At 48.3% G+C, this 26,318-nt stretch overlaps 1 protein-coding gene across 2 annotated transcripts in view; it reads right to left on the bottom strand.

Moving 5' to 3' along the window:
• The window catches only part of RASGRF2 (Ras protein specific guanine nucleotide releasing factor 2), a 159,076-nt gene that overhangs the window by 16,418 nt on the left and 116,340 nt on the right, over window positions 1-26,318 (bottom strand). The window contains exons 18-20 of one of the 2 annotated variants that reach the window (XM_087815078.1): window positions 14,834-14,872; window positions 10,643-10,645; window positions 10,381-10,487 (exon numbers count right to left, since the gene is read on the bottom strand). In XM_087815078.1, the coding sequence (XP_087671204.1) occupies window positions 10,381-10,487; window positions 10,643-10,645; window positions 14,834-14,872 (149 nt within the window). The remainder of the gene's footprint in view (window positions 1-10,380; window positions 10,488-10,642; window positions 10,646-14,833; window positions 14,873-26,318) is intronic. The other variant, XM_087815077.1, reaches the window with a different exon arrangement.

Here is a 26,318-nt window from a genome sequence, read left to right as displayed (position 1 = left end):
AATGCATGTAAAATGCAGAATTGGCCGTTCAAAAGTCCCTGTTGAAAACATATTGGCTACTGCCCACTAAAATGAGATCTGAAGCAGCTAAAAGTCACTTGCACTAGTTCAACCAGAGGTAGATTATTCATCATGAATCTGCCTGACAGCCATTTTGTAATGATCCAGAATCTAATTTTTAGCTAATTTTCCCCGGCGCTGCAGTAGGAAACGAGGCATAAGGAGGTAGACCTGGGGACAGCGCTCGGGGCGTCCGCCAGGTGGCGCGCTCGGGCCGCCTGGCCGCCCGGGTCGCCCGGCCCTGGGAACCCACCCGGCGGCCGGTGCGGGAGGAGCCGCTGGCGCGGGGAGGCTGCGGGCTGGAGGCTGCCTCGCAGAGCCTCCCGCCCCGGGCGAGCGAGCCCGCGGCACCCGGGGGGCCGAGGCATTGGCCGAAATTACCGCAGCGACAGAGTTGTTTCTGTTTTCCCATTTATGAAGCAGGGCCGAGGGGCAGGAGGTTAGGGAGAAGCAGGACCCCCCCCTTCCTTTCAGAGTTGGGGGGTCAGAACACGCGAGGCTCCGACGGTCAGTCCCCAAAAGGGGCCGTGCGCTCTGCGGGAGGGGCGGCGGGGCGCAGGAGTCGGGGGGCCGCGGGGAGGCGAGCGCATGAACCCGGGAGGCCCGCCAGGGGCGCCCAGGGGCGGGCGGGGGCGCGGCGGTGCGGGCCGGCGGCGGGGGGCCGGGGCGCGGGTCCGAGCCCAGCCGGCAGGGGGAGCCCCGGCGGGCGGGGACGAGTGCTCGGAAACCAGCTGCGGAGGGCGGCGCCAGGACCCTCCCGAGACGCTGCCTGCGGGGCGGCCGCTGCACCGGGACGGACGCTGCTCACGGGCTTCAGTGCGAGACCGTCGGCGTCCGCCGCGGGCACCGCCTGCCTAAGGCGGGGGTTCGCCGCGCCGGGTGACGCTTTAGTAATTCATTCTCATTTAACCCTCTGCAGCAGCATGGTTACGGTTATTATTATCCCCGCGCCCTCGGCAAGGAGGCCGAGGTAGGAAGGATCCCAGGGTCTTGTCCAGTCACCCAGGGAGCAGGTGGACGCGGGACCCGAGCCCGGGCCGCGCGGGCCGCACCGCACGGACTTCAGAGAGCGGCTGCCCCGACCCGCGGGGCCTGGGCCGTGGGGCAGGACAGGGCCGGTTACCGCGCCCGGCCTGGAACTGCCTCCCACCCGGCCGGGCAGCCACCCGAGACAGAGGTGCTGAGAGTTAGGTCTGCATTAATAAGACTCGAGCACACAACAGAAAAATCATCCGAGACTCAATAAATCAGATTCTGCAGCACTTTCAAACGGATCCCTGCTGATAGTTTAGGCATCTTGGAAATTGCATTCATTCTGTCAGGAGAGCAGGGTGATCATTACTAAACACCACGCATGGCCAAGGGAATTCTAGGACTTTGGGAAATCTGATTCAATAAACACAGTTTGAGGGTAAAGAGAATTATGAGAGTAATTTTCTCATCGTAATCAGTACAGTGTATTCTTAACAGCGGCCAGAGTTTCTAAAAGGAACGTGGAAATACTGCAGAGTGGAGTAAAAACACATAAATAATTTTAAAACCTGGAGCAAGGGGCTCATAAAGAAGGGACTTAGGATGTGTTATGCTCAAAACTAAGTGCCTGGGGTTCGACTAGATGATTTTCCAAAAAATGAAAAGCACGCTACTGTTTTCTGTCTTCTTTGACTAGAGGAGATGAAAATTTTAATTTAAATTGTGGTGTAGATTTAGGTTACATTTGGGGCCATTTTATCAACTGGGAAACTGGGCAAAGATGCAGAGTGATCATCCCAAGATCTATGCAAATGAACCCTGACAGCTCTAGGTCGCCCTCCTCTGGATTCTTCATTTTAATAAACTGGAAATAACAAGCCTCCACACCAGTGTGGTTTTCAGCTCTCTTAAGGAGGTGAACCTGTATTCAGAACTTCAACATTGCAACCCTACCCCCGGGGAGGTTGTTCTGGCTAAAAGCTGGCAAGGGGGACCCTGCACAGCACCTATTGGCCTTGTCCACCTGCCACCAACTCTGGTCTGCCGACCTTCTCGCCACCTCTGGGCAACCTTGGTTCTGAATCAGGGTTTCTCCCTGGAAAAGTGAAAGGCAGGGTGTTCCAGCATTTCCCATCACCTAACTACAAAAGTATGTTAAAAGCCTCTTTGTTCACACTCAGAAAGAACAGCCTAATTGAAAAACATAGGAGGGGCATTAAGTTTGGAATGAAACCCTCAGAAGCAATACCACAATAATGCTAAACTTTCCAACACCTCTTCACTGCTTACTCATCAAGTTCTAGAACCTTCACAGAGGAACAGAGCATATAGGAAATGTGCACCTGACTGTCCTGTAAGAGCTCATGTACCAGGAAAAGGTAGTAAACCCAGATATGACGGAACCCCAAATTAAACCCCACATTTGGAAAGCACAGGTGCTCCTGGTGGGCCCTCAAACATTCACTGAATGAATGGACAAAAGTTCATGGGGAGGGTATCTGATTTTGAGGCAAGTGGTAATAAGTGACCTAATTCTTCTTAAACTGGCATTTGGGAAATTATTTTAGCAGATGTGAAGTAGGAGGCTACTAGGAAAAGGCACGATGCAAAATGTGGAAGATATGTTACAACAAAAATAACCGAGCAGAGGAAAATGGCAATGAATGACACCAGCTCAACAAGACGGAAAACCGTGCAGAAAACCATCCACTTGATCACTTTCTAACAGATGACTCTGCATTTGAATGACTTGCTAGAATTCAGGCTCTAGACCTGAACAGCTGTACTTCTAAGAATTTTAGACACTGCCCCACAACCTTGAAATCAGACAGCTCCTAAGCTTACATCTTTAAACCTCAAAAGAGAATCAGTCAGTTTAAAAAGAATTTATCAGAAAAAAAGAGAGTATTTTCCCAGATGCTGTGTTTTCCATATGTTTCTAAACAGGCAGCTAATTGATATTGATTATAGTTTTCAAGACAATGACAAAGATTGGAGGGTGGAAGGGGAGTTTGAAAAGTGTCTGCTTCCAGATTTTTAAAAAATTTTTCTTAGTTAATTAATGCCACGTGCCAAAAAGATGACCTTTGAGTTTAACTCAAATAGAAGCATTAGGAAAATCATAGAAAGTAATAGCTGTTCTCCATGCCCTGCGCCATCAGAGGAGAAAAGGCGGGTAAAGGAGCTGGTGGGCAGCCTGCACACCATCCTTTCCCCACAGCGAGGAGAGGCTGAGTGACAGGACTGTCCTGGACGTGGAAGCTTTGACCTGCATCCAGGGAAAAGCTCTGTACAAAGCCATCGGGAGATACAGGTGATGGCATCTGGGAGCAGGGTGGGCAGGAGAGGAACACAAAGGAAAGGCCACAGGTGAGGCAGAACTTTGGGGCCTGAAGAGGGCAGTCAATGCCCCAGTGGGGTCCTGAGGTTGCTCTAAAGTGACGGCCGGCCGCTGGCCAGGGAGCGGCCTGAGGACTGGGTCCTGAACGCCACTGGCCGCAGAAGTGTTTCCAAGCTCCCAGAGTGACGCCGGACACGCAGAATCCGGCTTAGGAAAGACAAGGGCTCCCTCGCGCGTCCACCGGAAAGCTCTTGGACGGACACAAGAAGCGACTGGTGCCCATAACATCCCATGCGGGGCCTCAGAGTTTTCTGGCAACAAAACCCACCCACAAAGGCTAAGAATCCCACTAGATCTCCTGGGAAAGCTAAATTTCTGTCATGGCAACTAATGGGAACTGAAAATAAGTTTGTTTAATTGTCTTTCACACTGACTTTGATCCTGTTGTAAGCGTCTCGCCAGGCACTTTACAGACAAGCGTGCAGTCTCGGGGCTGAGTGAGGGGTGACAATAGGGTGTATAAGAGACGAGGAAAAACAGGAATGGAGCTAAAGGAACCAGGGCCTTCTTGCTCGGTTCTGCCTGGACCAAAGGACAGCAGGAAAATGAAAATCTACCTTCAGGATTGAAAAAGACGACAACAAAGGACCCATACTTTTCAGATAATAGTTTCTTCCATTTTATATTTTTTAGAGCAACCCGACACACAGTTCGCCTGTGCGTAAGAGCCCCGCACAGACGGTTTCGCCAGCTGTGCAGAGGAGGGTGAAAGCGGGGAGCGCTGGAACCTGGGTGGGTTCGGGTTCCCGGCCTTCCCTCCTCGCCCGAGTCCTCGCCAGGAACTAAATGCGGTGCCCAGGGCAGTCTGTTCTGAGGGCAGGAGGACAGGGCAGAGCTGATAAAATCATACGGCAGGACGGAAGCAACAGCGCGAAAGCCAGCACCGGCCCCGCTCAAAGCCAGCACCGGCCCCGCTCAAAGCCAGCACCGGCCCCGCTCAAAGCCAGCACCGCCGGTTCCGAGTCAGGAGGAACCGGCCGAGCCTCGGTGCTGGCCTCATTAAATTAAACAGCGCGCTCTCGATTTCATTCTGGCTGCCTGCTCGGGACAGCCGAGTTTGTGAACAAGCACCGGTTTGTACCTGTGGACAGTTGGGGCTTCTTAGCTCAGGTACACAGAGGTCAGTGGGGAGCAGTGTGGGCCCCTGGAAGCAATGGGCACTGCCGACAAGGCTGACAGTGACAAAGCGTGTGGCCCGTTTTATAAACCACCCATTTTATAAACCACCTGCGAGCCTGAAGCGGTAGGCAACACATTTGTCATCAAAAACAGAAATATTTCATAGCTGCCAGCATCTCACATTGTAACTAGTTTCTCTCTTCTTGTTCCTGGCGCCCCATACGCAACTTCCGGCAGGGGATGGGCCCCAGGAACTGCATTGTCCCTTGGGGTCCCTTGAGCGGTGGGGTAGCATCTTCATCTACCTGTCAGGTGGGATATCTGGGGTCCTGAGGACGGCAGGGGCTTCTTGACCCTTCGCCTTAGACAGCGTGAGCGCTAACGCCTGCCTGCCAGGCCGGTGCCCCCTGGAGGCTGGCGCGGGAGCCTGCTCACCACCCTCCAGTGGCTGTCAGGAGGGAGGGAGCCCTGCCCACACCCACCTTCAGCAAAGACAAATTCTTTAAGTGACACAAAACATACCCAGGAAGAAAGACACTTTCCTAAGGAAAGATTTACAAACAGAGAGTGAAAACATTGTCCGTGTTTAGCATCTGATATGCTCACTGTTTCGAGTCAGAAGCGGCATCTAGGGCAACCCAGACCAGATTCCTCAAGGATCTACCTGTTTCACGGAAGCAGGAATGAATGCCACTCACTACCAAGAACCCACCTCTCTGCACTTTGGCCCAGCAAGCACCTTTCTTCACACAGGGGAGGGGCGGTTCCTTAAAGCTTCTCTCACATGGCTTGAAGTGAGAAGATCTCCTCTCCTTCCCCTGGGAGGTAGGGGACTTACACTGACAACTTTCTCTGGAAATCACTTATTCATTCCGTTCTCCTGCCTCACCCGTGTGGGTGATCATAACTGCTGGCAGGGTCGGTTTCATGAGTCCTTAGTCTGTCCTACTTAGTGGCCTAGCAACTCCCTTAGAGATGTGCAGGCTCTTGGCCCTCTGCCGTCAAGTCTGAGACAGTCAGAAGCAGATTTACCAGCCTGTCACACAGTAATTACACTAAGTACAAGGTCATCTTTTAGTGGGCATCTTTTCCAATGGCTGGGGCTCCATGAGGTCAGAGGTCGCTGGCACCAGGCTCATGTCGCATCCACCCCAGTGTCTGGCGCACACGGAGCCGCATCTTTATTAGTGACTGAATGAAGGAGGTGGGAGAACAGAAACGGGAGCAGCGACCTTCCTTCCGTAGACTCCTTTGGGAAGGAGATTTTTATGTAAGTAGGTCATTTTTATCTGATCTCATGCTTTAAAAATATTCCCCTTAGCCCCCAATTAAGAAAATGAGTGATTGTTTCACTCCCAGCCACTTGTCCTTCGGAAGGTGCCCAGAGTCTGACGAAGTGAGTTGGAACCTGCGGACGCAGCTGCAGGCCCTCTATCAGTGCCGTTCCACGGTCTGTAAAATTCCTCCGATAAGTGGACAGAGTATCTTTTCAGAACTTGTTGGTCAATAAGACAAGCCAGGAAAACCAAAATTGCTATAGATTATACATGCAAGGCCTTCGATGGAGCCTGGAGCACCGATCTGAACTGCCTACAGCCAGCCTCGAATCCCTCCCCCGCCTGTCTGTGGACAGAAGACAAAGCATTCCCAGCAGCGTCTGGTTACAAGCTCAGCCGCTCTGAGCCTGCAGACACCTTGGCACCTGGAATCGTGCAAATGACACAGAAAGCCTCCCAGCAGGAGCCCCTGGAGAAGTGTGTGGACTATACAAACACTTCCTTAGCTTGGATTCGCCCCCCACACAGCCCCCGGGAAAGGAGACGCAAAGATAAATGGGACAATCTCCGTCTGCAAGGAGCGCGCAGGCTGGCTATAAGGAGATGAAATGTGGAGCTGGAGGGAGTTAGTCACACATATCTATACTCTATGCCTTTTGTGCTTTTCAGTTTAACAAAGCCTTTAACTCTCACCGCATCCTTGGGGAAGGTAAGAGGGGGATAGTTCTCATTTTCAGAAGAGAAAATTAACACCCAGAGAGGCCAAGTGGCAGCTCTGGTGCCAGAGAAGATAGAGCGGCGGAGCTGGAAGAAAGGCACAGGTCCCCAACCCTGGGCTGCTGCTCTTGCTAATCCGTAGGCATCTGGGAGAAACCAGCCTGGCCTCGTGGCTTCACTTTCAACATAAAAGGTAACAAGAGAAAAAGTACAACAAAATGAGGAGAAACCAGGGCAGAATATATTAACAGGTAAAAAAATTTTAGAATCAGGAAAAAAAACCCAAAACATTCTTTGGGGGGGAGTTGAGTGTAACATCTAAGGACATTTTATCTTTCTGGAGAACCTACACCTATACCTCAGCAACTTTTTTTTTTAGAGAGTGGGGGGGGTGGAGAGAGAGAAATATGGATGTGAGAGGGACACACAGATTGGCTGCATCCTGCACATGCCCCAACCAGGGCCGGGGACTGAACCTGCAACCAAGGTGTGTGCCCTTGATCAGGAATCACGAACCTGATACCTTCCAGTGCTCAGGCTGACGCTCTAACCACTTAGCCACACCGGCTGCCAGATCTCAGTAACTTTTTATTTCTCCTGAATTAAGTTCAGGGTAGTATCTGCCAGTATCAGTTACCTTTGGTAAGAAATGAGAAGTGAATTCACGCTATCTAATACTTTGTGGTAGACTCGATTCTCTAATTATTGGGGATGAGTCTACACCCTGCTGCTTTAGTGTGGCTTTTCTGTTTTCTGGAGATCAAGGTGGTGTTCCTGGCTAGTCTACCATGTGAGGAAAACTGCAATCGTTACCATGTTGGGCTGTATTTTTGAAATGAGTACAATTCCCTACTCATTTTTTTAAAAGCTACTAATTCAAAATAGTCAGGATGCCACAATAATGCTACATTCTTCCTTAAATGAACTCGACTGGCACAGAGTGGCTCAGATAATGAAAAATCCTCTTGTTCAAGCCCTTCACTTTTGTGATGTGAAAACCAAAGATAGCTAAGGTGAGGAGGGTTAATTGGCAAAGTCTGGTTATAGCCCAGGTTTTCGGACCAGCAGTCTCATCTCATAGCTAGACATCGCCTTTAAGGGAGTAAATACCTTTAGATGAACTTGGATAAAGCTGAGTTTTCTTTCTTTGAGCATCAGAGTGGTCAGTGGTCAGCTTGCTCAGGGTCCATCGAGTCAGGGGGTGCACTCACACCTCCTGTGCACTCACTGGTTCAGGCTGTGTCCCCAGTCAGTGAGAGGAGGGCACACAGTGTGGCCCCAGGAACCCGAGCTGGAACCAGCTCTCTGTATCTGAGTGGTTGAACCAATCCATTACCAAGAGCCTTCCTTGACTTGCTCTAACTGCCCTCCGTGGAGCCCCACTGATGACCAGGAGGCCAAAAGCAAGTCAGTAAAGGGAAGAAGGGAAACCTGGGCACTGAAGCCAGCAGAAGAAATGTCCATCCTGCATGTCATGTGGTCACACAGAGAGGGTGATGGAGGACTCACTGGGAGGAGGAAGGCGACAGGTGAACATGAGGAAGTTACACCAGGACAATCGGAAACCAAGCACAGATCCCCAAGTCCACTCACACATGCGGGCAGGGTAAGCACAGACAAATGAGTGAATGGTAAGGGCTTCCTTTGGTACATCAGGGTCTAAATTTTATACAACAATCATGTCAGGAGAAAAGACTGAACAACCTGAACAATTTGTACCATCCACATATGCCCCAGGTGGAGGGAGGGTCTCAGGCTGCGACTCCCAGTGTGGCCCTCTAACTGGAAATGAAGACACGCTTTCCCACGTGGGAGCACATCTGAAGTAACAGCTGCAAAGCACCTGAACTGTCAAATCGGCAGCCAACACCTAGGATGCTTTTTTCCGTTAGAACTAAAGGCCACCGGGATACCATCTGAATAAAGAGGCCCTTTGTCTTCTCGCTAATCCATTGTCTATTCCAATGACTCGGTGCCTCTCACCTAATACTGCCTTATCTGTATGTATGTATGTATGTATAATGCAGCTATCAAATCAGAGGATAACACCTTATTGAAAATTGATTACAAGTGAGGGATTCAGTACACCAATCTCTTCCCAACTATGAATTCTCTTTACCAAGAACAAAATAGCCCCAGCATATTGTATTTTCCTTTGTGGTACTTTTCTAGCTATTGTCAGAGTTATGTGTGAGTTGTGAGGGATTCCTGTTTGAAATAATTGAAAAGGAGGCCACTGGGGATTGAGAAAGAAAAGTGGGCCGCTAGGGGAAGGAAGGTTAGCATTTTTCTGAGGGAAGAGTGGGAAGAAAGGAGGGGAGCTGAGGCCAGGAAAACCTGGGCTAGACTTGTACCGTGACTGTGAGAGTCTCGGCGTGAAGTTGCACAGGCCAAGCTGAGGTGGGGAAGGAAACTGAGCAGCACCTGCTGAGCCTGGTCTACTGAAGCTCCTTGGCATTTCTGAAGCCACTGAGGTCAAGACTCTGAGTCAAAAAAACCACAAAAAAAACAGAGAGGAATGAGATGGATGGTCAGATACAGAGAAACCTCATTATGTTTTATCTGCAATGAGCAAAAGGGATTTATAAGAAGCTCCTGAGATCACGGAGAAGAAAGACTCCTGAGATCACGGAGAAGAAAGACTAGACATTTCCAGTGAGCTAAGGATGGTTCTGGGAATTTGGTCACAGAGGATGAATTTTTATTTAAGAATGTATGAGATGAAATTTTTACACCCTTTGTTTCATGGGCTACCTTTGCCGTTTTAATTTTAATTGCTTTTTAAGAATTTGTATGGGCTCACTGGTGGTGAGGCCCAGATCCCCCTTTTCCCAATTAGTGAACTCTTTTACCAGAGGGACCTTAGGAGCCTGGCCCTCGAGAGTCCCTGCCTGATGGACCATCACTACAAGGACCATATGGCAGACCCATGGCGGCCTCTGAGACGTGATGAAGACCTGGAACCCCCTGCCTTTTTTTCTTTTTCTCTACTCATTAGCTAACTCACATTTTACACGTTTCACGTGTTCTGATCTGAGCCATTCAGGACCCCCTTCTCTCTCCAAAATTCTCCTTGCAGGGAGCCAGCCAGCCATAGTCCAGCACACCCCACCCCACCCCCATTATTTGGCAGTGGGCGAGAAAAGCACAATGTACGCCTTGAACCAATGAGGCAAAGGAGGGGAGGCATTGCTTTATTTTATGAAATGAGTATAAATTATATGAACTTGCAACTTGCACTGAAAATGCACAAATAGGTAACAAACAGGTGTCTTGTCCCTGTGACCCAATTTAAAAATGGAGTGCTGGGATCCAGAACACCAAAGAGCATGAGGCAAAAGGTCTCCTGAATCAGGCTGAGAAAACACTCCCCGAGTGTCTGGTACCAGGGTGTTCCTTACCTCCAGGGGGCACCTGCTGTTTACCTCCAGGGGGCATCTGTTATTTATCTCCAGGGGGCACCTGCTGTTTACCTCCAGGGATACCTGCTGTTTACCTCTAGTGGACACCACTGCAGCTGGCACAGCTCCACTTACGGAGAGACCCCTGTGAGCAGTGCTGCAGGGTGGCATAGTACAGTGGCTCTGCAGTGTCACTAGCATCCACAGGTCAGGTCATTTGTAGATCTGAAACAGTGGACGGTGGCAACATGCATGCGTTTGCCTTGATCTGCATGTGTGTCCTCTTATTTCTTCCCTTCCTACATTCCAGTTTCAAGGTTTCAAACTCGAACCCCGAAGAATCAGGAGGCATTGTGTATGTATGATGACTTAAAACTTGTTGATTTAAAAAAAAATTCTTGGAAATAATTAATGAGGCCACTGAGTTAATTACCTGTGCGTGCTTTGAGACCCAGTGACGGAGGACATTCAGCACTCGGTTGGTGGCTGTTCTACGGATAATAAACTCTTTGTCGCATATTCTGTCGGTGTTGTTAAATCCTGAGGAGGAAAAGAAACACAGGCATGTTCTAGTTAAAACCAGTCCCCAGGGACCTGGAAAAAGTCACTTAGTTTAGGACACTGGTTAATGAAACTCACAAATGACACATTTGGGCAGAGAGGTGCAAATGGCTTCTGACTGTTGTGAACTCCACTTACTTACCTGCATACCCTCAGAAGTGAGTCCACCAGAGTGACAGGTGCAATTAAATGAGTAATTTGCACATATTTATTAAGGGTCACTGAGTAAAACTAAAGCTGGTCTAATGACACTTCCATTTCTGCCTGTCTTGTTCTATAATATAAAGCTGAGACATTTTAACTAATAAGTCAGCATTAGTTTATACCTTTGCCCCAAAGTGATTATATAACCACTAACATTTTCAATACTCGTAGATGGATGAGCCCATATCTTGACTTCCAGATGATACAGATACTTCACTGAGCACCCATATACTGAGAAGCAGTATTGCATAGGCGTTAAGAACATGAACTCACAGGCAGCCTGTCTGCATTAAATCCGTTCTCCTACCGTGCAAGTTACGTCACCTCTCTGGTGACCAGTTTCCTCATGTTGTGCGTGAGCTAATAAGTGCACCTACCTCAGAGACTTGTTGTAGAGATTAAATTATTTAATACATGTTAAGCATTTACAATGGCACCTGAAGCAATAGTAAGAGCTCAATAAATATTATCTATTATTACAATTCAATATTGGTTCAGTGTCTTTTGAGCCTTCTCTGTGCCGGCCTATGTCTCCATCTTAGCTATCTTTTCACTCTCAAGAAACTATTTTAAAATTTTTCTACTATTTTAAAAGATTCTTTTTTCCAATCATAATTAACTGTCATTCATTAGTTATACATTTCCTTTAAAAATTAAATCAAGCCTTACATACCGTCGCCGGGAAACTCCCTGAAAGCTGTCTATACTCACGGATTCCATTTCCTCATCTCCTACTCCAAGCTTCCCACCCCACCTCACCACTGCCATCAAATTCGCCAATAACCTCCACGTCCCTGTATCCAAGGGATATCTATCATCTCTCCATAGAAATCTCATCTAGTGATCACCTATAAGCAAATTACTCATAAATTTACATCCCAGATCCCTTCTCTAAGCTCCAGATCCATATATCCAACTTCCTCTTGACATTTTCCTCTTAGATGTTTCGAACACCTCAAACTCAGTATGTCCAAAGGAATTCTGCCAAACCTTGTCCTCTCCCAGGGTTTCCTACCTCAGTAAAGGAGCACCACCAGCCATCCAGTTAGATAAGCCTGAAACTTTGGAATTGTTCTTGGCCCATCTCTCTGCTCCTTCCTGATAATTTTACCTGCTAAATAAATCTCAGACCTGCCCGTGCCTTCCTATCTACAAAGCCCAAACTGGAATTGAGCTACCAGCAGCTCGCCTCTGGTCTACTCCAGTAGTCTTCCCAAGGGGCTAACTGCCACTCTTGCCTCCTCAAATCTGTTCTTGGTGAAGACCACTTTCTTCTTCTTTTGATTCCCCAAATAAGCCCTTCTTTGGCTCAGTTGAACAAATCCCCCATTACACATCTCACAGCACCATGCAGCACATCTACTTTCTGGCACATTTGCAACTTTTTTTTAACCTTTTTATGAGCGTGTCCATATCTTTCAGTGTTGAAGTTCTCCTCTTACTCAGGTCAACCTGAGACTTTTCTCTAAGTGTAATTAACTGTAACTACATGAAAAAACACATCTTTCTAGACAGAGGAAAAGCAGCTTAGCAGGTCCACCACTATTTGAGATGAAAACTACATGAAGAATGGCAAAATCAGTCTCTTTCCTTTGCTTTCATCTTTCAAGGAAATGGGTACCTGTCAGCTGAATTGTTCTTATGGATTTTTAAAAAATGTGTGCTCCTTAGACTCTCTCTCTTTTTTTAACAGGTGGTGAGGCAGACTTTATCCAGAACCATCCTGATAGTAAGGTGGGTCTAAGAAGAATGGCTGTGGGAACACGGGGTAGGCAACTTGGGGGTCCTTACCTGCAAACTTGCCTGAGCAGATAATTAGGAGTTGGTGCTCTGTGAGGCCCGGGACCTTTCCGATACTCCCCGATGTGATTGTCCCATTTGTCAACTTGTGCATCAAGCACAGGGAAGGGCAACCACTTGGACGGAAGGGAGTCTGGGCCCTAAAGGATGAATCTGCAGGTCCTGCCGTTTCCCATAGGGTCTGAGCTCTACCAGGGCTTGTGTGTCCTGCTAAAGATTTCCAAATTTATGCTGAGGGAGCTGGGGCAATGGGAGAGCTCTAAACTGGGGAATTACACTGCTGGTCATCCTTGCTAGGAGGCCACCAGACTCCCTTCTGACTAAGAATCCCTATTTGAGAGGGATACTCAGGTGGGACTCCAGGAATGCCTCCTGAAGTTCCCTGGGTCTGTGAACTCCTTCCAGCAGTTTGTGGATGGAGAAAGGCAGCCCTGGGTTCTGAGCCCGAAGAGAGCCAAGGGCCCCATTTCTCAGGTTTGATGCCAGGTTAAGCGTATTGTTTCGTGGCACACAGTAGAGGTGGGCAGGCCCACTCCGCCCCACAGGTGAGGATGGGAATTTTGAGGGGTCAAGTACTTTCTCAGGGTGCTAAGCAAGTGGGCAGAGAGTCAGGCCATTGGACTATGGGTTCCAAAGCATATAATCAGCCATGCCCACACCCACTGTGTTCTCCCATCGAAAATACGGTGCAGGTGGGCCTGCCAGGCCAACCACTCAGCTCATGGCTCAACCTGATGCCTTGCCGCAGGGTGTCCTCAGAACTCTGCTTTGATTTGTCTTTTTTTCCTCTCTCTCTTTTTTTAAAAAAATGCTTTTATTTATTTCAGAGAGAGGAAGGGAGAGGGAGAGAGAAGCATCAACTGGCTGCCTCCTGCACGCCCCCAGACTGGCTGCCTCCTGCACGCCCCAACTGGGGATCTAGCCTGCAACCTGGGCATGTGCCCCAACCAGAAATCGAACCAGCAACCTCCTGGTGCAGGGGACAGTGCTCAACCAACTGAGCTGCACCAGCTGGGCTCTGCTTAGATTCTTAAAGGAACGATTTTATACTGAGTTTAAAATAAAACTTATTGAAAATCTTTGTGTTTCTTCTTTTAATTCTCACAATTCCATAAAACATAGTTCTTGCTTTTACAGCTGAGAAAACAGGCTCAGAAAAATCTGACAATCACCTAAGGTCACAGAAAGTAAAAGCAGAGCCAGGACTCATGTCCAGATTGCCCAGTTCTAATATCCAGGCTCTTCCACTTCCACACACTCCCAAGAGGGGGGGCGCAGGGAGTGCAGTCGCCCCTGTTTGTCGCTGTGCAATTCTCAGCCCTCGCATCCCTGTCATCAGGCCTTACGCTGGCGGAGAAATCTAACAAGAACACACTGCCCATACGAGGGCCACGGCGACTTCTGCCAAAGCGGAGGGGGCGACTGAAGAGTTGGTGAGAAGAAAGTAGAGTAAGCAAGTTAAATGACCTTTCAAGAAAATTGCTGAGGCAAGAAGGAAACAAATAGGCTAGAAATAGAGGTGGCAAAGGTCTGTGGGAGACAACAACTTGAACCAGTTTGAAAACTAAAATATAGCAATCCGTTTAAAAAACCAAATGTCTAATTCTCTTGGTCAGAGTTTCCTGAGCGCAAAACCAGTCGTAACCTAAAGAGGTACTGGAAATTAGAGAATGCTCTAGAAATGGGTTAAAACGAAGACCACCAAAAACCAACAAAAAATCTCAAAACACCAACAAACTTTAAATTTCTTGATAGTTTTCTGCTCAACTTCATAACCAACCATGGGAAAAAGGGTGAAAGGTTTTTCAGTACATGAGTTTGAATTCCCTGAGGGCAGCTCCCCACCTCTTCTGAGTAAGATGCGACTCAGCTACTCAAATCTTTGTCATTAGGTAAGTTTTCCTCACAAACCAAAATAATAATAATTTTTAAATCCTGCTATGTCTCTTTTGACAGAATCCTCCACACATCTAGAAATGCTTTCCCGTGGGGGTGGGGGAATGACAGTGTCTTCTCCAGGAGGGTGTGTAAGAAGTTTAGAATGAGCCCACACCTGTGGATTCAGGTGCTGGGGGTGGGGTGGGGGATGGCCACAAAATTATTGAAGGTATTCTGAAGAAATGAAAGCAAAGACTTTTACAGATGGTTGGGGAGAGGTTATGAAAACAGGTCCTCAGTTGTTAACATTCAAGAATTTATACAAAGCCTTTTTAACATATAAAAATGCTAGGTTTAACCATTTAAAAATGAAACATACCTTGGAAGGGAGGGTAGAAGCCACAAAACACAAAATTTGAGTAGACACAAAATATTTATTGAACACCTTTGTGCCAATAGTTTTTGTAGGAGCCAGGGTACAGCTGTGGACAAGGAAAATTAATTAGCTGCTCACAGGAACCAACCTCTACTGGGGGAGTCAAACAATAAAGATATAATGTAGTGCTATTAATATCTCCACACAGATACATAGGGTAAATTCGGACATTGAAAAGAGCTATGTGGAGGGCACATGGGCTAATGTGAGAAAGCACAGTCAGAGGCTGGGTGAGGAGGGCCTCTCTGAGCAGAGATGGGACCTGAATGTGGAAAAGACACGGTTATCTGACGATCTGCAGGAAGAGTGCTTCAGCAGGACAGTGAATGAAAAGGCCCCGAGACAGCTCAGCATGACTGAGGGACAGAAAGCAGCCCAGTGTGGCTGGAGCCCAGCGAAAATGGGGCCAGGAGGTGAGGTTACACAGGGAGCAAGATCACCAAGTATCTTTTAAGCCAAGTTAAAGAGCTGCATTATTTTTCCTTCTCTTTTTCTGCATCACTGGTTTATTATAAAAGGAACGGCCAAATGGAAGAGATGCATAGGCCAAGGGGCGGGGAAAGGTGTATGGAGCTTTCACACCCCCCAGGCCCACCACTCACCCCAAATCTTCACGTGCTCACTTCATTCACCAACCCAGAAGCTCTAAAGAACTGGATTTTATTCTCTGGTATTTGGGGGCCACTAGAGGGTTTTGTGCAAAGGAATCATATAAGCTGACTTACATTTGGAAAGGATACTCTGGCTGCCTTGTGTAGTGAGGACCAGATGGACATAAGTGGACCAGGTATGAGGCAGTAACCCAGCTGATCCAGGTGAGGCCGGTTTGGACAAAGGTTGTGGCAGGAGTGATGGGAATTGTTCAAAACAGAGGGGGTAAGGCTTGCTGATGGACCAGATGTGGAGGTCTGTATTGAATTGAATAGTGTCCCCCAAAATTCATGTCACTCAGAACCTGTCAATGTTACTTTATTTGGAAATAGGGTCTTTGCAAATGTAAACAAGATGGCAAACTGGATTAAGGTGGGCCTTAAATCCAATCACTTGTTATAAGATGTGTGGTCATAAGAAGAATTTGGACACAGGCACAAACACTTGGAGGGAAGAGGCCATGTGGTAACAGAGGCAGAGATTTGAGATCTGAAGTCATCAAGTGAGTTCAGGCGGCCAGCTCTGGGGGTCTCTCTAGAGCAGGGCTCCACTCTGTCTGATACCAAGTCTGTCGGGTCCTGCCAATGTTCAGTTATTGTGCCGGTTGCTCCCTGCTCTGTGTTTTGATCGCACCATCAGAACTTGCCAGGCTGGCTCCTGCTTTCCCTCCAGTGCCCGGAGGCAGAGGCTCAGGATGCAGGTCTTCGTGCCTGCAGCTGCTCTGCAGCCTTTCATTGTAAATTCTGTATCTGCTCTGGAACTACAGAAGCGCAGTGAGGAGAATATCCCTGTCATCGGATTGTGCACTGAAACGTGCAGTTTAAAGACTCTCCAAAATGTCAGGCTGACTCTGAGCAGCTCACTGTACAATTCTACTCTAGGGAATTAGTTTAACAATGTTGACTGATCAATGATTCGCCCCTGGTCCCTTATGCCAACAGCCTTGGGCCCATCCTCATCCTCGGAGGGTAACGTCAAACAACTCACAGTGCTGCAAACAGCACAGCACGGTGCACGCTGCGGAGCATCCCATGCCTTCCTCTCAGCACCTCTCCGTGACACCTGTGACTTGAAGATTGCAGTTTCCTCATGAGGGCAATCAAGAGACACCTTAAGTCCCTCTTTCTTCAAAGTCTCTCTGCAATTCCACCCTCCCTCTTCCTTCATGCCTGGAGAGAGCAGCAAGATGTGACAGAAGAAATAGTGGACTTGGGACTGTTTAATGGGCTTATCTCATTGAATGACCTTGGAAAAGTCCCTTCATCTCCCAGGGTCTATCAGTTTCCTCTTTGGTAAAAGGTGCCTACCTAGATGCCTCTAAAGTCCCTTCTTCAGTGCTTCCTTGGACAAAGCTCACGTCTCCCACTGTGTGTCTAACACCCTCGCTTCCCTGGCATCATCAGTCACCTGCCTCCCATCCCTTCTCCCACCCTGCCTCTGGCACCTCAGTCTCCATGAATCGCTCCCCTCTGATTACAACGGCCTTCCTCAGGGCTGCCACTCCCTCACCTGTGGCCGCAGAGGCTGTGTCTTTCTTGCTTGTCATACTCTAGGGATCCTTAGAGTATTTGTAAGCAGGCAGTGTCAGCTTGCCCAGTGGGCTGGGTGCCTCTTGGGGTAGTTGAGCGACACCAATTCCACACATCTGATTGCACCCATGAGTTTACATAAGGGCCCCTGAGTGGAAATAGACCACAACCCAATGACACTGAGATGCAGCAAGTGGCCTGTGTGGCACAGACAAAATCAGCTCGGACTGTAGGAAGGGTGATGGAGGCCCTTAAGACTCAAGTCACCAGAAGCAAAGAGGAGGCTGAACTGGTGTCCTGGAGTAAGTCCCGGGGCTTAGGGAAAGGGAAGCCACTGGTCCAGTCAAGTTAGCAGAGCTCTGCACCAGCTCCAGGGGTGGCTGTTAAGAGAGCAGCCTTCACAGGAGCATCTCCGTGGACTGGCCAAAGCTTCTGCATTAGCAGCAGAGGCACCTGGGACCAGCAGGTGGGGTTTGATGTACTTAGGACGTGACATCTGCCTCAGGGAGCACTAGCAGGCAATAAGGACAGGGAAAACTGCACTGGGAATTCTTGGAAATATTCCCAAAGAATTCTTTGAAAGATGGACTTTCCAGTGATGATACATATTGGATGCAGGATGGGAGAAGCAGTTCTCACATTATTGAAATCCACATATTAGAAGAAACTGGGCCCTGCCTTGAGGTCCCCCGCTCTAGGCCTGAACCACTGGGTTAGGCTTACATTTCCCTTCATGCAAAGGGTCTTACACACAGTGGGGACTCAGTCAATCTGTTCAATTGTTTTTATTTTTTAAAATCCAAGATTGTTTATTCATTTTATTATTTGTGGATAAATATACCAATACAGGCTGGTTCCGTTTATTGGAACACTTTGGTATTTCCTGAGCCAGGAGGTTCCTGAAGCTCCCAGCCTTGGAATTTATCACAATTCCCCTCCCATCCCACCCTCCCCAGGGTCTATAACCACAAGACTTGAGGTATCATTAAAGTGCTTTCAGTTTAGTAACTGAGGACTGAGAAGAGAGGCTTGTACACGTTTGTGGAAACTTCAGCCTCAGGAAACCATCCTGCACAAGGTAAGACCCTCCACCCTGGCTGGGGATGGGCTCCGCCTATCTTGTGTGTATCCAGAGAGTATTTCAGATAAAGTCCATTTGTATCATTTCAGTGGAAGATGGCTGGTCAGTGCTCAATGCTGAAACTTTCAAATAGTCTACTAACAATTCTTAAAATGCGTTTCAGAGCTTCTAAGTTACTCTTTGTCCTACCCAGACACCTTCATGTCATCTACATAGGACTTCAATTCCCATATAGGAATTTCATCTTCCTTCCCTCCAGAATCCATAATGTGCTGATCAGGCCAACACTTACTACTTGGCAGGCAACTGCCAGAAGGTAGCAGAAGCTCCCAAGAATTCCATTCCCTAAGTCTGTGTTACTGTCACTATTCATCAGGGGAGATATGCAAAGTCCTTTTTCAAAACCACAAATTCTGAAAGTATTTTCTATTTAACTTCCCAAGAAATGATTCAACAGTCTAGAAATGACCTAACAGTCTACCTGATACTTTTACAAATATATTTTCTACCAAACTAGGCCAAAGTATTTGTTTAATATAAATATGAATTCATGAACCATATTGATTCCTAACTTTCATGAAGGTTGACCTATTTTTTCATTAAACTTTGCCCGATTTTAAGGGCAGAGACCTTAATTCACACAGTGAGTAAGTGTTGTGTGAAGTCATGTTGGTTAGAAAAATAATTTTCCAAAAGTAAACTAACTTCTTGCACTTGAGGTTCTACTGAAAGACTGTCAAGTATACTAACCCCATGGAGCAAATGTGCACGGTGCTGAGAAGTGCTCTGTCTTGAAGAAATGGAGATGGCCCTGGTGTGCCTCTCTCAGTTCAAGCCAGCAACTCTATCTTACTTTTCAGAGGTAAGAGGCCTCTGGGTTAAAAGGCCTAGGAAATATACTACAGTGAAAACATCATTCTAAGAGTTAAAACATTATCATTGTTATTATTTATAGATAATATTCACTCAGTGCTTACTTATACCAGGGACCAAACTCGTTTAACCCTTACAGCAATCCTTTAAGTCAGAGCTATCCCATTTTATAGCAAATAATAATGATATAACAGCAATCACTTATAGTGTTTATCATATGCAAGTACTGTCCTAACACTGGACACAAATCAACTTATTTAACCCCCACAATGACCTCATGAGTAGCAGAGTTTTTGCAGTGCACAATGTCACCAGGTACATTCACATCAACTACACATGTGACCACAGCAGTCACAGGTCTTAATTTCCCCATTTTATAAGACTTCCAGAATGAGTAAACACCTTCTGGTGCAGTTGGGCAGCTTAGCGCTCTAATTACACAGCATTACAAGCTGGGACACACATCACATCTGTACTTTCCTCAGGTCAGAAGGAAAAAAAGCACCATTTAATCTAAGCACAGGACTTGATGTACACGCACAGGCACAGAAACTGGGGTCCCACAAGAGCCCTCTAATGGCATGTTTCTTGTGTAGCTAGATCACATATTGCACAAAATTTGCTCTGCCTAAAGATATTTTAAATTAGTGAGTTCGGAGATCAATAGAGATGCATTTAATTTTGTGACATCACTTTATGTGCCCATTTGACTATTTCATTTCTGCATGTTCTTCCAATATAGTCATATCTGTATTAAACTGAGATGGTTAAAAATGCACAATTTCTTTTATAAGCATAACTGATTACATGTAAAAGACGAAGATGGAGAGGGGCTCCTTCCTGTACTTTGAGCTGGAGGGTTCAAAAGCTAAAAATCATTACTCCTGCCTCTCAGGTTCAGAATGCATATTAGAGCTTCTGCTCAGGGCCTGGAAGGTGAAAGTGAGATGAAGGCCATTTGCCACTGCAGTGGCCATTTCTACAGTGCAGTGTCCCAGCCACAGAGGCAGCGCAGCGTCCCAGCCACAGAGGCAGTGCAGTGTCCCACCCCACAGAGGCAGTGCAGTGTCCCAGCCACAGAGGCAGCGCAGTGTCCCACCCCACAGAGGCAGTGCAGCGTCCCACCCCACAGAGGCAGCGCAGCGTCCCACCCCACAGAGGCAGTGCAGTGTCCCAGCCACAGAGGGAGTGCAGCGTCCCAGCCACAGAGGGAGTGCAGTGTCCCAGCCACAGAGGCAGCGCAGCGTCCCAGCCACAGAGGCAGTGCAGTGTCCCACCCCACAGAGGCAGCGCAGCGTCCCAGCCACAGAGGGAGTGCAGTGTCCCAGCCACAGAGGCAGTGCAGCGTCCCACCCCACAGAGGCAGCGCAGCGTCCCACCCCACAGAGGCAGTGCAGTGTCCCACCCCACAGAGGCAGTGCAGTGTCCCACCCCACAGAGGCAGCGCAGCGTCCCAGCCACAGAGGGAGTGCAGTGTCCCAGCCACAGAGGCAGTGCAGTGTCCCAGCCACAGAGGCAGTGCAGCGTCCCAGCCACAGAGGGAGTGCAGCGTCCCAGCCACAGAGGGAGTGCAGCGTCCCAGCCACAGAGGCAGTGCAGTGTCCCAGCCACAGAGGCAGTGCAGCGTCCCAGCCACAGAGGCAGTGCAGCGTCCCAGCCACAGAGGCAGTGCAGCGTCCCAGCCACAGAGGCAGTGCAGTGTCCCAGCCACAGAGGCAGTGCAGCGTCCCAGCCACAGAGGCAGTGCAGCGTCCCAGCCACAGAGGCAGTGCAGTGTCCCAGCCCATAGAGGCAGTGCAGTGTCCCAGCCACAGAGGGAGTGCAGTGTCCCAGACACAGAGGGAGTGCAGTGTCCCACCCCACAGAGGCAGTGCAGCGTCCCAGCCACAGAGGCAGTGCAGCGTCCCAGCCACAGAGGGAGTGCAGTGTCCCAGACACAGAGGGAGTGCAGTGTCCCACCCCACAGAGGCAGTGCAGCGTCCCAGCCACAGAGGGAGTGCAGTGTCCCAGACACAGAGGCAGTGCAGTGTCCCAGCCACAGAGGCAGTGCAGTGCCCCAGCCCACAGAGGCAGTGCAGTGTCCCAGCCACAGAGGCAGTGCAGTGTCCCAGCCACAGAGGCAGTGCAGTGTCCCAGCCACAGAGGCAGTGCAGCGTCCCAGCCACAGAGGCAGTGCAGCGTCCCAGCCACAGAGGCAGTGCAGCGTCCCAGCCACAGAGGCAGTGCAGTGTCCCAGCCACAGAGGCAGCGCAGTGTCCCAGCCACAGAGGCAGCGCAGTGTCCCAGCCACAGAGGCAGCGCAGTGTCCCAGCCACAGAGGCAGCGCAGTGTCCCAGCCACAGAGGCAGTGCAGTGTCCCACCCCACAGAGGCAGCGCAGTGTCCCAGCCCCAGAGGCAGCGCAGTGTCCCAGCCACAGAGGCAGCGCAGTGTCCCAGCCACAGAGGCAGCGCAGTGTCCCAGCCACAGAGGCAGTGCAGTGTCCCAGCCACAGAGGCAGTGCAGTGTCCCAGCCACAGAGGGAGTGCACTGTCCCAGCCACAGAGGGAGTGCAGTGTCCCAGCCACAGAGGCAGTGCAGTGTCCTGGTCGCCGACGCAGGAAGTGGGTGTCTTCTTAGGCGGCATTTTCCTCAGTCATCTCCTACTGTGCCCCACCCAGGACGGCAGAGGCAGCAGGCCCCTGGAGGGTCAGTTCTGCCTGGTGCCTCAGAAGTGATTCCTGGGAGCCTAGCCTCAAGCCTATGTACCCAAGTCCCTGTAATAAATCTCTTAAATCTCTTCCCAACAAAAACAGCTACTGTGTTCTCCTCAACCAAGCTTTTATAGATAGCAGACAGCAAGTGCCCAATGTCAGATGTCCAGGAATTAGCTCATGATGCCCAATATTTGCAATTAGAAGCCAGGAGCTCCATTTCCCATCATATGTTAGAGGCCCATGAGGGAGACGGCGCCTGAGCAAGCCTCGGCATTCCGTTAAAACAGCACCTTCCACACTCAGAGACACTGCACCTGCAGGCTCTTTGGTTTTGCTGAGCTGAAGCTGGCCTTCTAGCAAACCTGCCTAATTCCTACGTACATATGCATGCTGACCACACTTGCTTTCCACCTCTGCCCCTCACTAAGGGGGGGGGGAAGAAGGAAGAAAAGAAAAAAGAAACCCCAGTAGACAGTAGAGGTAAGGGGATTTCACAGAGAAGCTTCTCTCTCACCCTGAGGACAGTCCTGGGTGAATCAGGCCCTCTTAGCACCTGATCAGAAGGCAGTCAGCCTGTGAGAGTTTTTAAAAGCTTGTCTCTATGTTTGCCTGGCAGAACCTGAGCTCATTTAGATGAAAACCAAACCACTGCAAAAGATCGTTCTATAGATTCAGAGTAAAAGACTGACTAACAAGTGGAACTATTAAGTGGAAAATGATAATCCATACAGGGCTGACATACTGACAATGACTTAATTGGTGCCAATAATGTTCCTAGTAATACCTTCATTATGAGGATTTAAAGCATCAAGCCATCTGCACACAATTCATATACAGGAATCTTTGTACACAAGGTCGAGAGGCTACACTGGGGACAAAACAATTTTCATATTTTGCCTGAGAGATCCTCTCCAGCTGGATAATGCTCAGTGAGCTCAGCCAGTATTGTAAAAGCCTGCGACTGGTAAACAGCATGTCCTCCTGAGGGGATCCACTTTCACCTCTGGCCCTGAAGACTCTAAGACCCAGCTCTTACTCTCAGGTCCAAGAGCAAGGATTTAACAGCATCCCAATCGTACAGTGAGGTCATTCATTAGAGCTTATTCCCTAACACCATCCCAGAAACAAGACTGTTTTCTTCCATGACCACACCTAGGAAATGCTCTCTGACGAGGGAAATAAAACCAAATCACCAGACCAGCACACCAGCCATCACGTATGATCACTTCTGTCACCAGCAAGGTGATTTTTAGTTCTCTGCAAGCTTGCCTATGTATCAGAAATGCCATTGGTTCTATACTTTACTAACTTGCTCTTTTGGTAAGATGCATGGACAGTTAGGCACTGATCCCAAGACAGAATCTGAGTTGAGTCCTTGAACCATCTCAGACTCTGATCACATGATGGGGATGCAATGATCACAGCGGACAACTGGGACACATCACTGCCCTCTTCTTAGAATGATCTTCAAAAGGCACAAATGAGTTAATTCAGCATCAGATGAATTAACCATCTCTAGTCCAGGTTAGCTATTATATGAACTTTTTCTTTTTTTTAAAATATACCTTTATTGATTTCAGAGAGAGGAAGGGAGAGGGAGAGAGAGAGATAGAAACATCAATGATGAGAAAGTCATTGATCGGTTGCCTCCTGCACGCCCCCGACTGGGGATCGAGCCCGCAACCCGGGCATGTGCCCTGACCGGGAATCAAACTGCGATCTCCTGGATCCTAGGTCAATGCTCAACCGCTGAGCCACGCCCGGCGGGCGATATTACATGAACTTTTAAAGAAGGCAGGAAGAAAATACATACAATTAAAAGCTCCATTATTACCCACCTTCAAAACCACAGTCCCTGACATTTGGTTCCAGATCCTGTGGCACTGATGATGCTAGAAAGCTCCCTTCAGAGTCTGACTAAGGTTTTCCTTATCAGATCCCTGGGACAGAGTCCAAATAAAGAACTCACCTAACTCGGATCAACCTGAGCTCTAGAGGGGGGAGGTCAAAGTTACAGGCATCTCTAAAACTCGAAGCCCTGCTCGTAGCTTGAACACTAGAGTCACTAATAAAATACGCTTTTCACTGAAGATAAAGGTAATAATATAAGGATGAGATGGGTAAGCCAGCAAAACAACAGAAAAAAAAATAAATGAAAGTACATATAATTTTAACAGGTAACTAAGATACAACTTACCTACCATGAAATTCACCCATTTTCGTGTATAATCACTAATACTTAATTTACAGGGCTGTGCAATCATAACCACCATCCAATTACAGAACATTTCCATCACCCCCAAAATACCCCTGGTGCCAATTCACAGTCAATCCCTGTCCCCAACCCTGAGCCAGGCGGTCATGGGTCTGTCTGCTATCTTTATAGATTTACTTTTCCTAGACGTTACATAAAAATGGAATCATACTGTGTTGGTTTTTTTTACATCTGGCTTTTTATACTTCACCCAGGAGTCCTGCTGCCTGTTTTTGTAAAGTTTTGCTGGCACACGATCACACCCGATCCTTTACGTATTGTCTATTGCGGCGTTAGCACCACGAGGGCAGAGCTGGGAAGCTGTCACAGAGCCTACAAGCCTAAAACATTTACTCTCATCTTCTAAGGAAACACTGCTGACCTGACTTAGCATAATAGTTTTGAAGTTCACTCACGTTGTAGCATCATCAGTCATTCATTCCTTTTTGCTGCAGACTAATATTTTACTGTGTCACATTTGTTTACCCATTCACTTGTTGATGGACATTTAGATTGTTTCTAATTTGGGGCTATTCTGAATAATGTTGCTATAAAAATTCATGTCTGAGTCCTTCGGTGAACATATGGCTTCATTTCTCTTGCGTAGATGCCTAGTACCCAGGAGCGGAATTGCTGGATCCTGTGCTAGGCTTATGTTGAACATTTTACGAAACTATGAAGCTGTTTTCCAAAGTAGCTGCTGTCTTTTGCATCTCCACCAGCAATGTATGGGGGTTTTGTTTCTCCACATTCTCGTTGCCACTTGTTCTTTTCTGCCAATTTCATTATCGCTATCGAATGGGCATGAATTAGTATCCAGCGCAAGTCCTGAGCATCTGCTACCATTACTGCCTTAAAAACACGCTGGCGAGCCTCTAGCCTCTTGTCCCCCCAAATGCCTCAGTATACACAGGAGTCTGCTGTAGCGAATTCCATTATTTTTAGCAGGGATTCATTTAACAAAGTTATTTCTAGGTCTCTTGATAGTGCCCCCAAAACTATACTCCTTTCATCAGAAGACCACAGGATGACCCATAATTAATACTCCTTTGCAGTTATTTCGCTACTCCTTGCCCATGTAACAGCGGGGGGGTTGTTAGTATGCACACGCGGACATGCACACGCGGACGTGCACGCGCGTGAGGCAGGAGGAGAGAGTGAGAATACATGGGCGACGGGAAAGCATTCCTTCCAATTCCACACTGATCTCACAGCAAGAGAGGCCGGAGAGCTAATGGTAAACACAGCAGCCCCTATTCTCAAGAAGCTGATAAATCATATGGAGGAAACAGTCAATAACAGCAGCAGGAAATATTCATAGACGGCTTAATTGGCTTCAAATGCGGAGCTAAGAACCGCACAAGGATCATCACATTTAATCCTCACTACAGCTCCATAAGGCAGGTTCAGCCATTACCCTCACTTTAAAGATGAGAAAAATGAGACTCCAAGGGGCTGCCCCAGATCACACACCTTAGACAAGTGGCAGAACTCACTCGCAGGTTTCTCCAACACCAAATCCACCCTCTTGGCCACTTTTCAATGCTGACTCCCTGGGGACTCGTTCTTAGCTGCCCTCACCAACACCCTAGTCTTTCCAAGGCCCTCCTGGCCCCTGCTCCCTGAATAACTTCTTTGCCCACTGTCAGACCACCAGGCACCAGCAATCAGAGGCCAGTTCACCAGCAAGCACTGTCCCCAGGAAGGGGCACACAGCCTTTCCTCCCACTCTCAGAGTAACACACAGAGAAGCTCAAATCCTCAGTACCATTAACTTCCGAGGAGGCAAGGGGGCCTCTTAACTCCATTCCCCACCCATGTCCTATATATAGTCTGAGAAAGACCAGACGCTCAGAGTCCATCACTGATCCCGAATGAATTGTTTTCCACAGTAGGCAGCCTGAGTGTTCTCAAAATTAAGATTGAAAGCCCACTAGAGATGGCAAGTAATACTAAAAGCCATCGAATTGCATGTTTAAATTGGAGAGTTGTATGCTATATGAAATATATCTTAATAAAGCTGTTTCAAATTTTAAAAATAACAGGCCAGTCAATCTTTGAAAATGGGAGGCTTCTATCTTATAGTCACTATTGAAGGCAGTTGAATGGCAGAATGTATTTCGAAGAAATACATTGTGGGTGGATTTTTAAACAAAAAAGTAAATCAGTAAAAGCTGATTGGTGAGCCCAGGGGCTTCTTCTACTTGTTGGGATATTTCTCTGAAGAAATGTTTAGGAGAACACAGGGAAATGTTCAAATCCCCAAAAATGTCAGTTCTGAGTGTCAATCAGTATCCCAGTACCCTGTTCAGGGATGCTCTGGTGCTCGGCCTGAGCCCCCTGAGAAATGAAACCCAAACTATGACACACGCCGAGGAAACAGGAATGAAAGGCAGTCCTCGACACCGC

Source organism: Miniopterus natalensis, chromosome 3 (assembly GCF_054644295.1).
Source record: "Miniopterus natalensis isolate mMinNat1 chromosome 3, mMinNat1.hap1, whole genome shotgun sequence".
In the NCBI taxonomy this organism is placed as follows: domain Eukaryota; kingdom Metazoa; phylum Chordata; class Mammalia; order Chiroptera; family Miniopteridae; genus Miniopterus; species Miniopterus natalensis.
The sequence above is the reverse complement of the archived record's forward strand: the minus strand, read 5'-3'. Positions and strand labels throughout refer to the sequence as shown.